Below are 15,000 nucleotides of genomic sequence, written 5' to 3'. Positions count from 1 at the left end.
ATGCACATCATGAGCAGTAATGCATATGTGAGTCACATCAATACTTAGATTTTGGGATTGGAATTATAGTTCGTATATCTAGTAAATTTAACGTTGATAAGAAAAATTATGAAACTAATTCGAAAGCCTGAAAAATACAGTAATCTTGTAATCACCTGAGAGAGAGAGAGAGAGAGAGAGAGAGAGAGAGAGAGAGAGAGAGAGAGAGAGAGAGAGAGAGAGAGAGAGAGAGACATTAAAATCGCATTTAGGTTGGGTTTATTAAGGTAGGGGGAAGGTTCTCCCCCAGTAGTAGACCCTGATGGTGGAGAGAGAATTAGGAACTTGGGGGGTGTGACTAGACCAAGGAAGTTAGAGCTTAAAAAATCAAACCTCTTGGAATGGACTTGAAACTTTATTTGTGTTTTGTCCCCGTTTCAATTATTATTGTATTTTTTTCATGATCTTTCTTAAGGTTACTTGCTATTGTATATTTCTTTATGCCTAATAATACTTTATATTTATCACACGTAATTTATCTCGTTTTATTGTATTTTTTGTGTGTATAATTTTTTCTGTTTTGTTTATATTATGCATTCTTGTTTTTTAATTTTATCCCAGAAAATTCATGGAGTTTAAGTTAAATACTTTTTCTTATTTTTTAAGTCTCTCTCTCTCTCTCTCTCTCTCTCTCTCTCTCTCTCTCTCTCACACACACACACACACTGAGGGACCTGGGAGAACCCAAACAAAAAATAAGGCAATAAGGTAAGGTAAGGCTCTCTCTCTCTCTCTCTCTCTCTCTCTCTCTCTCTCTCTCTCTCTCTCTCTCTCTCTCTCTCTCTGTGCGGCTTCTTTCGTCTTCCTTACCGGAAGCCATAGAAGTGAATGAGGTTTAGGAGGATAAAGTTTACACGTGAAAGCAGAACATTTTACTTAATGTATGTTTTAACTGTCGTTGTTTTACCTGCCCCCCCCCCTCTCTCTCTCTCTCTCTCTCTCTCTCTCTCTCTCTCTCTCTCTCTCTCTCTCTCTCTCTCTCTCTCTCACATCAATTTATGTTACCCACAGATTTACGCATTATCTCTTTCTCTCTCAGTAAATCAGACGAACCCATTTTTCTTTCATCGAGACTCCTCGTCTTTCCACTTAATATTCAGCTCAGACCCAGCCACCATTTCCTGCTGTATTGAATGTGAACATATTTCAGATAACGACTCTCTCTCTCTCTCTCTCTCTCTCTCTCTCTCTCTCTCTCTCTCTCTCTCTCTCTCTCTCTCTCTCTCAAGTGACTGGCTCCTTTCCTGTATAATGAACAGGTCTATAGTATAAGGCTTTGTCATGTTATGTCAGTTGATTTTTTTTATTTTTGGTTATGCGATCACTGGCCCCCCCCAAAAATTAAAACGCATCTGACTTTGAATTCTGGCTTTTAGCTATATATGCCTGTCTGAGTGTCTGTTTTACCTTTCTACATACCTGTATATATGTATATGTATCTTTATATAATGTCAATATACAAATTTTTTATATATATATATATATATATATATATATATATATATATATATATATATATATATATATTTATATATATATATATACATATATATATACATATACATATATATATATATATATATATATAGATATATATATATATATATATATATATATATATATATATATATATATATATATATATGTATATATATATATATATATATATATATATATATGTATATATATATATATATATATATATATATATATATATATATATATATATATATATATATATACAAAATGTGTGTATTCACATTATATAAAGAGAGATCCCAACGTACCCTTTTGTACCCATGCAAACAAAAGGGGAAAAAAGTCATGGAAAAATATGTATGCATGTGTGAGTGCTTGTGTATACGTGAGAAGTTTTGTCTTTTTCGAACTAAATGTTAAACAGACTGTTGTTTGGACAATATAGGTAATCGAAGTCTGGGTTTGAATAAAAAGACACTTACTTACACATGGTATCATTCCTTTAGATGTTTCTAGTTATATGGATTTTTACAGTTTTATTGATGAATATTGCTGAAGGTGAATTTTGTCTAGAATTGTTTTGAATTTCTTAAACAAATATTTGTGTGGGCTTCAACATCTCTTAAGGGAGATTTAGGTTAAGCACATTTGAATAAGCTGATTCTTTTCGTATCAATGAAAGCTCCGTTTCTCTCTCTCTCTCTCTCTCTCTCTCTCTCTCTCTCTCTCTCTCTCTCTCTCTCTCTCTCTCTTTTTTTTTTTTTTTTTTTTTTTTTTTTTTTTTTTTTTTTTTTTTTTTATAGGTACAGCGAAGCTGTGCCTCGGGGACCTATCTCTCTTTTTTTTTTTTTTTTTTTTTTTTTTTTTTTTTTTTTTTTTTTTTTTTTTTTTTTTTTTTTTTTTATAGGTACAGCGAAGCTGTGCCTCGGGGACCTATTTGATGTGTACAGTATACTAATTCTTGGGTGTAATGAGAATAACAGCTGACTGTATTTTGATTCCACAGTATAAAATTAAGATCGTTTTATCAGAGGCCTATCACGATTTAAATCGGGGATAAAATTTAAAACAATGGTCACACTGATATTTTGACAAACTTATTTCCCCATTATTTTTGGGCAAAACTTCACCATTACATTTCTTCCTTAATTTGTTTTTTTAGGCCTAACATTAAACTTTGATTGTGTTTACTTCAAAAAGAAATGTGTACTAATGAAAGTACTTGTTTCTACCAATTACTAACTTTTATTTTCGTGCTCCTGCCCTCAAGTGATTCTCAAAAAGTCGTATTCCTTGAGGATTTACCTTCTTAGTTTTTCTTTCTCTATTTTCAACACTGTGGCTTTCCATCTCTCAGATCACATCAGATATTGTTTTGTACTATCTCAATTCAGCCATCATTTGGTTCTCTCTATGTAATTTTCTATTTGTAATTATATATTGTACAATAGACAATGTAAGTATTGGAAAGAAGGGGATTATTATTATTATTATTATTATTATCATCATCATCATCATCATCATCATCATCATCATCTTCAATACCCAATCCAAGTAGAATCTTTTAGAGGTTCCTTAACTTAGTCCGTATTTTATCTAATTCAAGATTTCTTTTAAAATCATTGTTATTTGTCTCTTCGTATGAAAATGGGATGGGCAACTAAAAACTGGTTTCTTTATAGGAAAATGGGTAATTGGCATATACAGGTTTCCTTTTCTTAAGAAGTTTTGGAGGGACAACTAAGATTTTCTTCATAGGAAAATGGAGGATGGCTGAATAAGAGTTGCTCTCTCCGTAGGTTAATGAGAGAGGTGCTTAAAAGTTGCTTTTTGCATAGGAAAATAGAGAAAGGACACCTGGCAGTTTTTTTTTTTTTTTTTTTTTTTTTTTTTTTTTTTTTTTTTTTTTTTCTTGATAAATGGGTAAGGGACAATTAACATGACGTTTATACTAAATAGAATGAAGAAGGGACTACTAAAAGTTGCTTTCTTTTTAGGTAAATGAGGGAGTGACATGTAAAGGTTGATTTCCCCTTAGGTAGATAGGGAAGGAACTACTATTAGTTGTTGTTTATTCTTATAGGTAAATTTGGGAGTGACAAATGCAAATTGTTTCTTCATAGATAAATAGGGAAGGAATAACTAAAGGTTACATATTTCATAAGTTATTTGAGAGGGGACATCGCCATCCTCTCCTACTCCTATTAACGCAAAGGGCCTCGGTTAGATTTTTTGTGTCGTTTCTGTCTTGACCTGTTAAATCAATACTTCGCCATTCGTCATCTCCTACTTCACGCTTCATAGTCCTCAGCCATGTAGGCCTTGGTCTTCCAACTCTTCTAGTGCCTTTTGGAGCCCTGTTGAAAGTTTGGTGAACTAATCTCTCTTGGTGAGAGCGAAGAGCATGCATAAACAAACTCCATCTACCCCTCATGATCTCATCTATATATGGTAATTGAGTAATCTCTCTTATAGTTTCATTTCTAATCCTGTCCTGCCATTTAACTTCCAATATTCTTATGAGGGCTTTGTTCTCAGATCTAAAAGTTGATTATAAATAGTTAAATTGGGAAGGAACAAACAAAGGTTGCTTTTTTTCATAGGTGTAGATAGTTTGGGCACCGTTACAGGTCCTTCTCAAGCTTCAATATGGAGTTTTCAGGCATAGATGAACCCATATTTTACTTTGTTTCAAAGTATAGTTGCACCAATATTTCTTTTTTTATAAGTTATAGGTGCACCATTAATATACCTTTGTAGTAAGTTATATTTGCACCAATAACCTTTGTTTCAAGATATAAGTGTACCAATATTTTCCTTTAAAGGTACAGGTGCATTAACGTTTTATATATTGTTCAAGGTATAAGCGTATCAATATTTTACCTTCCTTTTTAAGGCATAGCTACATTCATCATAAGAAAATGGTATGCAATAAATGAAATTCGGCTTATGCCAGCTGGCCTTTTAAAGAGCTGAATGGCCCTGTGTTCGTGGACCAAATAATGGCCAAAATGGCACTTCGCTCCAAATGGCCGAGTTTCAGATTTATGAGCTGTAAAGTTTAATAGGTGGGGATTTTTTTTTTTTTCAATTTTGGACTTCCCAAAAAAGGGAACGGAATGAGATAACCATTATAAAGAAGTGGAACTTAAAGTGAGAATGAATACATGGGGCGCTGCACATATTTTGTGATTGAAGTGTTATTACTATTTTTTTGCTGGATTTTTAAGATGGCGGAAAGGTACATATATTTTCTATCGACCTAGAATTTGATTACTGGTGAATATGTGTGTATATATTATATATACGTATATATATATATAATATATATATATATATATATATATATATATATATATATATACATATATACGTATATATATATATAATTATATGTATATGTATATGTGTGTATATATATATATATATATATATATATATATATATATATATATATATATATATATATATATATATATATATATATATTCTAAATATTGTTGTTATTCCACATTTTAAAATTAAATAAAGGGATGGAACGAAATGTGAATGCGTCTGTATATTTTACAGTATACCTGAAAAAAAATATTAATATTATTATTATTATTATTATTATCATTATTATGATTATTATATTTTCTAATGTTGGTTTATTTTAATTGTTCATTACTTCTCTTGTTTTATTTGTTTACTTTTTTTCTTTCCTCAGTGGGCTTTTTTCCCTTGTTGGAGTCCTTTTGCTTATAGTATCCGATTTTTCCACCTAGGGTTGTGAGCTTGCATTTTAGCTTGTAATAATAATAATATTGTTGTTGCTATTATTGTTTTTTTTTAAATTACTACTTTTATTATGACCATTATTATTATCAACATCATTCAAGAAAATATATCCCCAATAAAATAAGCGACCGTTGAAATGCATTACATATATAATATATAATATATTATGACGTCATTTCTCCGTCTCCTCTCCCCAACTTTCCTGTCCCTTCCTTCCCTCTTTTTGCAGCTGCTCTTATTTCGTCTCTCGAGGGGAAAGCGTCCTCTTCCGAGGGGAGGATTTTACCCATCAGAGAGTTTCTGGCGTACGCCAGAGGATTTTCTTAACAGCCATTCGGATATTATTTGTGAACTTGATTTCACTTAGGATTTTGGGGTCTGGAAATAACTTTTTTTTGTTTGTTTGTTATGTTATTTTAGTTGCGTCAGGTAAATTTTTAAACATTTTATATATTTAATTGTAGTAGAAGTTTATATGAAAGTTGTTATTGATCAGTATTGTCGTCTTTTATTCATTACTTGTGTACGCTACCCGTCAAAAATGAGGGTTAAACATTTACATAGATATTCTCATGCACAGATTCAATCCTTCCCATCCCCTTCCCTTCCCTAACTACAACCCCTTTCACCAGGATATGACTACTTCTTCTCCCCTTTACCCGAGCGATGGGGAGAGACCGTAGTTATACGTTTGGCAATGCCGGTGAGCATGACCGGAAAGAAATATATTTATTTATTTATATATATATATATATATATATATATATATATATAATATATATATATATATATATATATATATATATATAAAACCTGACACTTTCTCTCTATTATATACATGAGATTATTGTTGGTAACTTGTTTTTAAATATATGAAACACATGGATGTTGGAAGACATGTGATTTCATTGTTGCTTTCTTTTTCCGTGAAACATTTGTAATTGCTATTGCGGAAATCGGACATATATCTTATTTCAAGCGATAGTCAGTGAGAATCAGAATAAAATGTATGCAGCATAAAACCGTGCTTCTGTGAAAAATCTTTTTTCCTGAAAGTGTTTTTTTTTTTTTTTTTTTTTTTTTGCAGGTATCTCGGAACTTGAGTGCAATTTGCAACTTGACATCTTATTTAATTGCCTATTCACTATCTTTTTGTATATATGCTTTATTTTTGCAAGGCAGCATATTATAGATTCATTTCAGTGGTTCAAACGATTAATCTTAAAACTTTTCTTGAGAAATATTTCAATTTAGTTATGGTTAATGGACTATTTCAGGTGTGTTTGTAAGTGGGTTTATTTTAAAAGACTATTCCAATTTATGTTGAAAAGAAAAAGAACGAAATAGATATTTTCACTTCGGTCCTCGCAAGAACCAAATATTAAAAAAAAAAAAATTTTCTGTCGACTAACATGAGTCCAAAAAAAGCTTCCAAGAACTTTTTTTTCCCAAATGGATATAGGTTGAAGGTCTAATTGAGATTTGTAATTGGTTGAAATATCGTTAGTTTTTCTTTGTTCATCTAAAAAGTTATTGCATACGCCAAGGACGTTATATTTTTTTATTTCTTTATTTGACTGTATGTCTGTGGACAGGATTATTTATTTATTTATTTGTCTGTGGACAGGAATACGTCAAAATTACTGGACGGTTTTTAACGAAATTCTCACCACAGATAGATCTTACGTCAAGGACGACCCCATTAAATTTTGGAGATGATCCGAATTCTAGATCCGGCTCTGCATTTTCACCATTTTAAAGATAACATTAAAACAAACTGACGGATATTCACTAAATTTTCACCACAAATAGATCGTAGGTCAAAGATGACTCCATCGTTTAGGAGATATTTATTTAAATCTCGTTGCTCTTCTTAAAATATTTCATTTTTCTTTGTTTCCTTTCCTCACTGAGCTATTTTCCCTGTTGTAGCCCCTGGGCTTATAACATACTGCTCTTCCAATTAAGGTTGTAGCTTAGCAAGTAATAATAATAATAATAATAATAATAATAATAGAAGAGATGATCCGGTACCGGATCCGGATTCGAGATCCATGTACATTTTTCACAATTTTAAAGATCACCTCAAAGCAAATTGACACTTTGGATTATCACCAAATTTTCACCATGGATAGATATTATGTATCGGAAGAAACCACGAAATTTTGGAGGTGACACGGATCAAGATCACGATTCTGGATCAACATTGCACTTTCTCCATTTACTTTACTGTCAGCATATGAAAATTGGGAGGGGATCTCCGTAGACTTTGGTTAGTTGTTGACAATATTCATTGGTGGATGTCTGACATCTCTGTATGCTCTTGTTATGAATAACTTCATTTAGCTCAAGTTCTATGTATTTGGTGTGTGTGTGTGTGTGTATATATATATGTATATATATATATATATATATATATATTTGTATATATATATATATATATATATATATATATATATATATATATATATATATATATATATATATATATATATATATATATATATATATAAAAATTAGTTTTAAAGACTAAAAAAGTATAAATTGAAACTATAGTTTTACCTTTTATACGTCGTTACACTTGAATTTTAGATGAAAAATGGTTGGAATGAATGAATGAAGAGAATGGCAAAAATAGAATTGTCCTTTTTCGATGTCGTTTATTGCTGCTAAACTCGTCGATTGGCGAAGCAATCAAATTTCCCACCGCCACTCAGGCCAGTTACCATATGGGATCGAGTGGCGGGACTGGTTGGTGTTGGAGGCGTGTTCTCTTCTAGGTTTACTTTCAACAAGTTTTCTCCTCCTACTTTTTTCCCCTGTTTTTATTTTGTATCTGGAACTTGGTATTTTTTAATTTTTTTTCTTCGGTTTTAGTCTGTTGTTTCGGTTCTCTTCGTTTATATTTTTTCTTTATTATTAAGTTCTATTGATTTTTTGTTTGAGTTATTTATTAGTCAATTGTTTCCATTTTTCTTTTCGTTAATCTTTTTTTTTATTATCAAGTTCTATTGATTTTCGGAGAAAAATAAGGTTTACTTTCAACGTTTTTTCCCCTGCTTTATTTTTTCCATTTATTGTTTTGTATATTGAACTTGTTGTTTATTATGAATTATTTTAATTTGAGTTATTAGTCAATGTTTGTATTTTATTTTCGTTAATCTTTTTTATTACTAAGTTCTATAGGTTTACTTTCATTGGTTTTACCCCTTGCTTTATTTTATATCTGGAACTTGGGACTTCTTTTGTTTTCTTTTTTTTGGTTTTAATGAGTTGTTTCTTTTCGTTAATCTTTTTCGTTTATTATTTTTTTTCTATTACTAAGTTCTATTGATTTTCAGATAAGAATAGGCGTTTACTTTCAGTGATTTTTCTCCTACTAGATGTTTCTTTTATTTAATTTTTGGTTTTAGTCAGTTGATTTTTTAATCTTTTATTACGAAATTTCGTTGATTTTCAGAGGAGAAAATACGTTAATTATAAGAGGTTTCAGTTATAGACGTTTTATGGTTTTCTTTTCGTCTTTTCTTATTTTTAAATTGTGTGGATTATTTTAAAGCAAGAAATTATTATACACGAAAAATCTAGTTTTTCTATTCAGATAGAAAACCTTATAACCTTTGAAATACCTCGTTCAGAACAAGAATATATGAATAGTAATATAGGAAAGGTCATAATTTAACACCATCTATGAGCCTAGCAGTTGCAACGCCTGTATGTGGCATTGATAAATTATTTAATGCTGCTTCCAATCAGATACTGAACGGAAGTAAATTCAGCAAATGGGAGTGAGATATAGAGGGAACCTAACAGCTGCAATATGAACACTCCATATATATCATTTCTCATCTCATAGATCACAGATTCAGTTAATAACAAGGTGTGTAAGATTCCTTTGTATATCACTCCAAAGCTGTATAAAAGAAGGTAATTTTATTTATTTTCATAATTTGAATTAGTTTTATGCATACATTATTTCTGTATACAATTCTTTTTTTCTTTTTTTTCAAGAATTGTACTTGTAAGTGTAATTGTAACACCGAAAAAAAAAAAAAATCATACTTTCGACTTCGCAATACGTTACCTTTCCCCCACGTTCTCAATATGGGATTTTAACAAGCAGTAAAGAAAAAAAAATCCAAGAATGTGTAGGACTTCTATGGTACAAGATACATGTTATCCATTTTTTTTCTCTTTCTATGCGTGATTACCAGTAGTGTGCCTTAACATCGTGGTATATTCCTAAACAAAGGCAGGGGCTTCATTCGAGAACAAGGGGGGGGGGGGTTGTTTAATATGGGCTGAAGAACAGAATAGAAAACCGGTTTCACACTTATATAATGTATTGATCCGTTCGTTTTCATTTATTTAATTAATTTACTCATTCGTCTAATAGTTTCATTCATCCTTGTTGGTTATTTTGTTATATTCTTAAAACATAATCATGCTAAAAGACTCTCTCTCGCTCTCTCTCTCTCTCTCTCTCTCTCTCTCTCTCTCTCTCTCCAAGCGTTATCATTCTGACGTCTTCTTATGAAAGCCATTAGATGGGAAGATACTGAGGACCAGCTTCTAATTAAAGTCATTATTGCCGCCTGTTTTTTTTTTCTTTATTCAAAATTAACGTTACTGTATTCTATCTGTGTATGTGGGTGTGTGTGTGTGGAACTTGGTCACGTCGAAAACTTCCAGATTGTGGAATTGAGTTCAAAACTTGCTCAGTTTTAATAGAAATCTCATTTTTTAATAAAGAGCAAATGTCTGACTACTTATACACACATACACACACACACACACACACACATATATATATATATATATATGTGTGTGTGTGTGTGTGTGTGTGTGTTTATAAGTAGTCAGACATTGGCTCTATACAGAGCCAATGTCTGACTACTTATACTCATACACACACACACACACACACACATATATATATATATATATATATATATTCCTTCCTGTCACGCTCGGTGGGGAGGGGGAGTAATCATACCCTGGTGATCAGGGGTTACCCCGAGAGATACACTCGGAAATCACACACTCCCCCAAATTTTGAACCATCTGGTTGTAGTTAGGAAAGGGGGAGGGGTTGGGAAGGGTGAAATGAATGTGTGTGCATATCTATCTAAATATTTAGACGTAATCTTTCACAGGTCGGGTACACCAGAATATAAAAATAAGCCAAGGTGTAGGGTGGTGTGAACATGACCCAGTGGTTCAGTACTCAGGGTGCGGACTTTTGGGGTCGCGTTCTATCTAGGCCATCAGACATACATTCACCTCGCTTTAAATGGGTACCAGCAGTATCTAGGGTATAAGAAAAAGGGCGATGGGGCTGCAACTTCACCCCTAAGGATATGATGAGATACTTGAGGCATAAACATTTCTAGTGCTAATGTAATGGGAAAAATTTGGTAATTTATATATATATATATATATATATATATACATATACATACATACATACATACAGTATATGTTACATGAAAGGGGAAAGATATAAAAAAAATCCCACATTTTTACTTTTTTAAAGATTGAATTAGCATTACTCAAAATTATATATATAACCAAAATGATACATTTAATCTTTAGATATAAAAAGATCCCATATTTTTACTTTTTTAAAGATTGAATTAGCATTACTCAAAATTATATATATAACCAAAATGATACATTTAATCTTTAGATATAAAAAAAATCCCACATTTTTACTTTTTTAAAGATTGAATTAGCATTACTCAAAATTATATATATAACCAAAATGATACATTTGATCTTTAGATATAAAAAGATCCCATATTTTTACTTTTTTAAAGATTGAATTAGCATTACTCAAAATTATATATATAACCAAAATGATACATTTAATCTTTTCATAGCGGAAGAATTGCATAAATAAACATATTTTCATTAATGCATAAAAATCTCATGCATTTCGTTTTAGCTACTGGAGTTGGTTCGGGGGGAAAAAAAGGATTTATTTTTTTCTTCTTTCATATTTTATTCCGTCGGATTAGAATTACTTCCAGCTTATGCATTAGAGTAAATCATGAAATTTCTTTCTGAAAATGTATTATGCATTGAATGTACGTCTTACCCTGAGTAGCTTTGCTTGTATCCTATCATTCTTTTCTTTTTGTATTTCCGTTTTCCGTTATTATATCATTTTGGCAAGTCATTTTTTTCGTATTTACCGATTTGAAATATTATTTATTTATGTAGTTTTTCATTTTGATTAACGGATTAGTGCGAAATTAATAGTTCAGATGCCCTCAGTATTTTATTATTCATTCAATTTTTTATTTTTTTTTGTGGGGGGGGGAGGGGCTTCAGTCTTGGTATACGGTGGGGCATTAGCTTGCCCGTTTCGATGGGCTTTGCTCTTTAACATTCGAAGGTTTCCATTTGTTTTTTATATTTTCCTATATATATATATATATATATATGCATGTGTATATATATATATGTATATATAGATACATACATATATATATATATATATATATGGATAAATGTGTACATGTATATGTATGTATGAAACGACTGATATTATGGGTATACACACACACAGCTATATATATATATATATATATATACATAAGAGGTGGGTCTTGATTTTGTTCTATCGATTTTCATCATTGGCAATATGTTGTGTTGCTGGTGATTGCGTGATTGCATGCAAAAAGTTCTCTCTCTCTCTCTCTCTCTCTCTCTCTCTCTCTCTCTCTCGTATTGGTCGTGGTTCGGTAATGATACTGTTTCGTATTTATGATTCTCATGTAACTTTGACGCCGTGATCCTGTTTTTTTCCTTTATTCTAACCTCTCATTAGGTTATAGAAAATATGTAGCCTTCTGTGGACGGGATTACTTCAGATCTAATGTTACATTTCGTAGAGTAGTTTATTAAAAGAAAAAAAAATTGTAGGTTCTAAAGCCATGTTTTTTTTTCTTTCCTTTTATTTTGCAGGATTCATTCATTTCGTAGAGCAATTTTTTTTTTGCTTGCAATGTTGCTAAATTGCAGTAAACTATGGATTTATTGCAATTTCAATCGTAAATTGGTGATTAGAGACCCAAAGCCCAAAACTCTAGTAAATTATAAAGCCATTTTTTTTTCCGTATTCCTTCATTTCGTAAATTACCCAAAAATGTAGAGGATTCTAAAACGATTTTTTTATTCTTTGCAGGATGCCGAATTCAGCCCCAATTTCCGTCGAGAGAAGAGGAAAGCCGAGGACGAATATCTTGATAATAGTGATATTAAGAAGGTAAGTTGGACAAATCCAATGTTTTTATTGTATAGTTTTTTTTCCATCTTACAGAGTTTGTTAAACATAAGCCAATTTTTTTTTCATCAAAATCAGTGGTTTTTCAAATCCAATTTTTTTTCTTGTAATTTTGTTTCCAATTTACAGTTTTGTTAAACGAAGGTCAGTTTTTTCATGAAAAGCTGCTGTTTTTCAAAATCATTGTTTTTCTTGTATGGTTTCTTCCATTTTATAGAGTTTTGTTAAACAAAGACCAGTTTTTTTTTCATGAAAAGCTACTGTTTTTCAAATCCAGGTTTTTTTCCTGTATAGTTTTCTTCCATTTTACAGTTTGTTAAGCAAAATTAATTTTTTTTCATGAAAAGCTGCTTTTTTTTCAATCCAGTGTTTTTTTTTCGTATAGTTTTTCCCATTTTACCGAGTTTGTTAAACAAAAGTTATTTTTTTCATGATAAGTTTTTTTTTTTCAAATCCAGTGTTTTTTCTTGTATAGTTTTCTTCCATTGTACCGAGTTTGTTAAGCAAAAGTTATTTTTATTTCCATGAAAAGCTGCTTTTTTCCAATCTAGGGTTTTTTTCGTATAGTTTTCTTCCATTTTACCGAGTTTGTTAAACAAAGGTTATTTTTACACATGAAGAACTTTCTTCTCTTTTTTTTTTTAAATTGATTGTTTTTCTTGTATGGTTTTCTTCCATTTTACCGAATTTGTTAAATAAAAGTTAGTTTTTTCCATGAAAAGTTTCTGTTTTTTTTTTTTTTGTGGGGGGGGGGGTAAATCCTCTTTTACAGGGATAGAGAGGACATTATTCTTCCTCTTTGTTGTGGTTGTAATGCAAATACCTTTTAACTCTATATGCGAACATCCTTTGTTTTCTGGCTAAAGTAATCATACTTTTTTCTATTTTTAGCCAAAGAATTTTTACACTGGGATAGAGCAAATAAATTCTCCCTTTCTAGAATATTTGTCAAACAAATCACTTTTTTTTAATTTCAAGATTTTTTTATTCATCGTTGGATAGAATAGATATATTTCACCTTTTATTACCTTATTACCTTGTTTGGTGGTGAGACTTTTTTTGTTTTTCTTTTGGTAAACCATCAAAATGTTTCTTGTTTTATATCAAATTTTCATTTGACAGTGATAGAGATGATATATATTTTTTTCACGTGTTCATCCCTTGTTATCTCTCTGAAGTAGTCATCTCTTTCATTGAAATTAGAATACAAAGGCATTTTATGATTTTTCATCTTTTGTCTTAAGCTAAGCCTAACTGGTGAAAACAATGATTCAATGTTGTCATTTTTAAATTATATTTGTGTTTTTACGGTTTTTTTTTTTTATTATTATTTATAATTCAAGACAGTATTATAGAAAAACTATTCATCTCTTAAATCTGAGGGCTCTTATTTCTCAACTGTTTGATGACACTTCAAGAAATAATAATTAAAAAAAAAAATTCTTTGCGGTATAAAGTTTTAGATAATGTTGGTGAGAAAAGAAAGAATTATACAACGTAACTTTCCAGCACACCATAAGCATTATTGCTCGATGGAGCCACTGTGCTAAAATAGTGCTAATAATATGCTAGCTTTTAAACCGAAGCTACTTGATAAAACACTGACCTTATGTTCACCCATTAAGATTATCATCATTATTATTCATAATTAGCAACCATATGGAATGAGCCTTAACGACTGCTTAAATGAAGTGTAATAGACTCTTGCAGAATAGGCTAGATGCCATTATGCGAATGAAAAAGAGAAACGAAAAGAATAGAATAGCAGATAAATGTAAATTAGCAAGCTTTTTTAATATTTTAAATCTTTTATATTTTAATGGTTAGAATCCCTTCAAAAACTTTATTTGTGAATATTAATATTTTCAGTAATATATTCTACACCTATTTTTAAACTAAATATCAGCACTTTCTTTGCTGTGTTATTTGTTTAATAAGTGTACATTTTTAGCCCCTGACTCATTTGCAATTAAGGATAATTTGTCCCAAGGACTAATTATACGAGTACTTAACTTGGGTTATTTTCGATGTTCGTCCGTTGAAATGAACCGAAATTTGACGTTTACTTTTAATAATAAACGAAATATACTCTCTCTCTCTCTCTCTCCTCTCTCTCTCTCTCTCTCTCTCTCTCTCTACTGCGGAAAATAGACAGACATGCAGACAGACAGACAGACAGAGTGGATCCACGTAGTCCATTTTTAAGACGTGTGCCAACCATTTGGAACCTAATGACCAGAATGAATATTTAATTACATAGAAGGTGATGTTTCTCGAATTAAAGGAAATATAAAGGGGGAATTAAAGCGTGCTTAGAACGCTGAAAGAAAGCCACTTATCCTTAGAACATGAACTTTTTTTTTTAATTCAGTCATTTATGTAGAATTTTCTCAAGTTAAATTTGATTTATA

The 15,000-nt window shown here is 30.9% G+C and overlaps 1 protein-coding gene across 3 annotated transcripts in view; it reads left to right on the top strand.

Moving 5' to 3' along the window:
- Window positions 1-15,000, top strand: part of LOC137617256 (pseudouridylate synthase RPUSD2-like) — a 429,291-nt gene that overhangs the window by 306,127 nt on the left and 108,164 nt on the right. For all 3 annotated transcript variants that reach the window (XM_068347231.1, XM_068347232.1, XM_068347230.1), the window contains exon 2: window positions 12,491-12,571. In XM_068347231.1, coding sequence (XP_068203332.1) covers window positions 12,491-12,571 — 81 coding nt within the window. The remainder of the gene's footprint in view (window positions 1-12,490; window positions 12,572-15,000) is intronic.

This window comes from Palaemon carinicauda, chromosome 23 (assembly GCF_036898095.1).
Source record: "Palaemon carinicauda isolate YSFRI2023 chromosome 23, ASM3689809v2, whole genome shotgun sequence".
Lineage (NCBI taxonomy): Eukaryota > Metazoa > Arthropoda > Malacostraca > Decapoda > Palaemonidae > Palaemon > Palaemon carinicauda.
The sequence above is the reverse complement of the archived record's forward strand: the minus strand, read 5'-3'. Positions and strand labels throughout refer to the sequence as shown.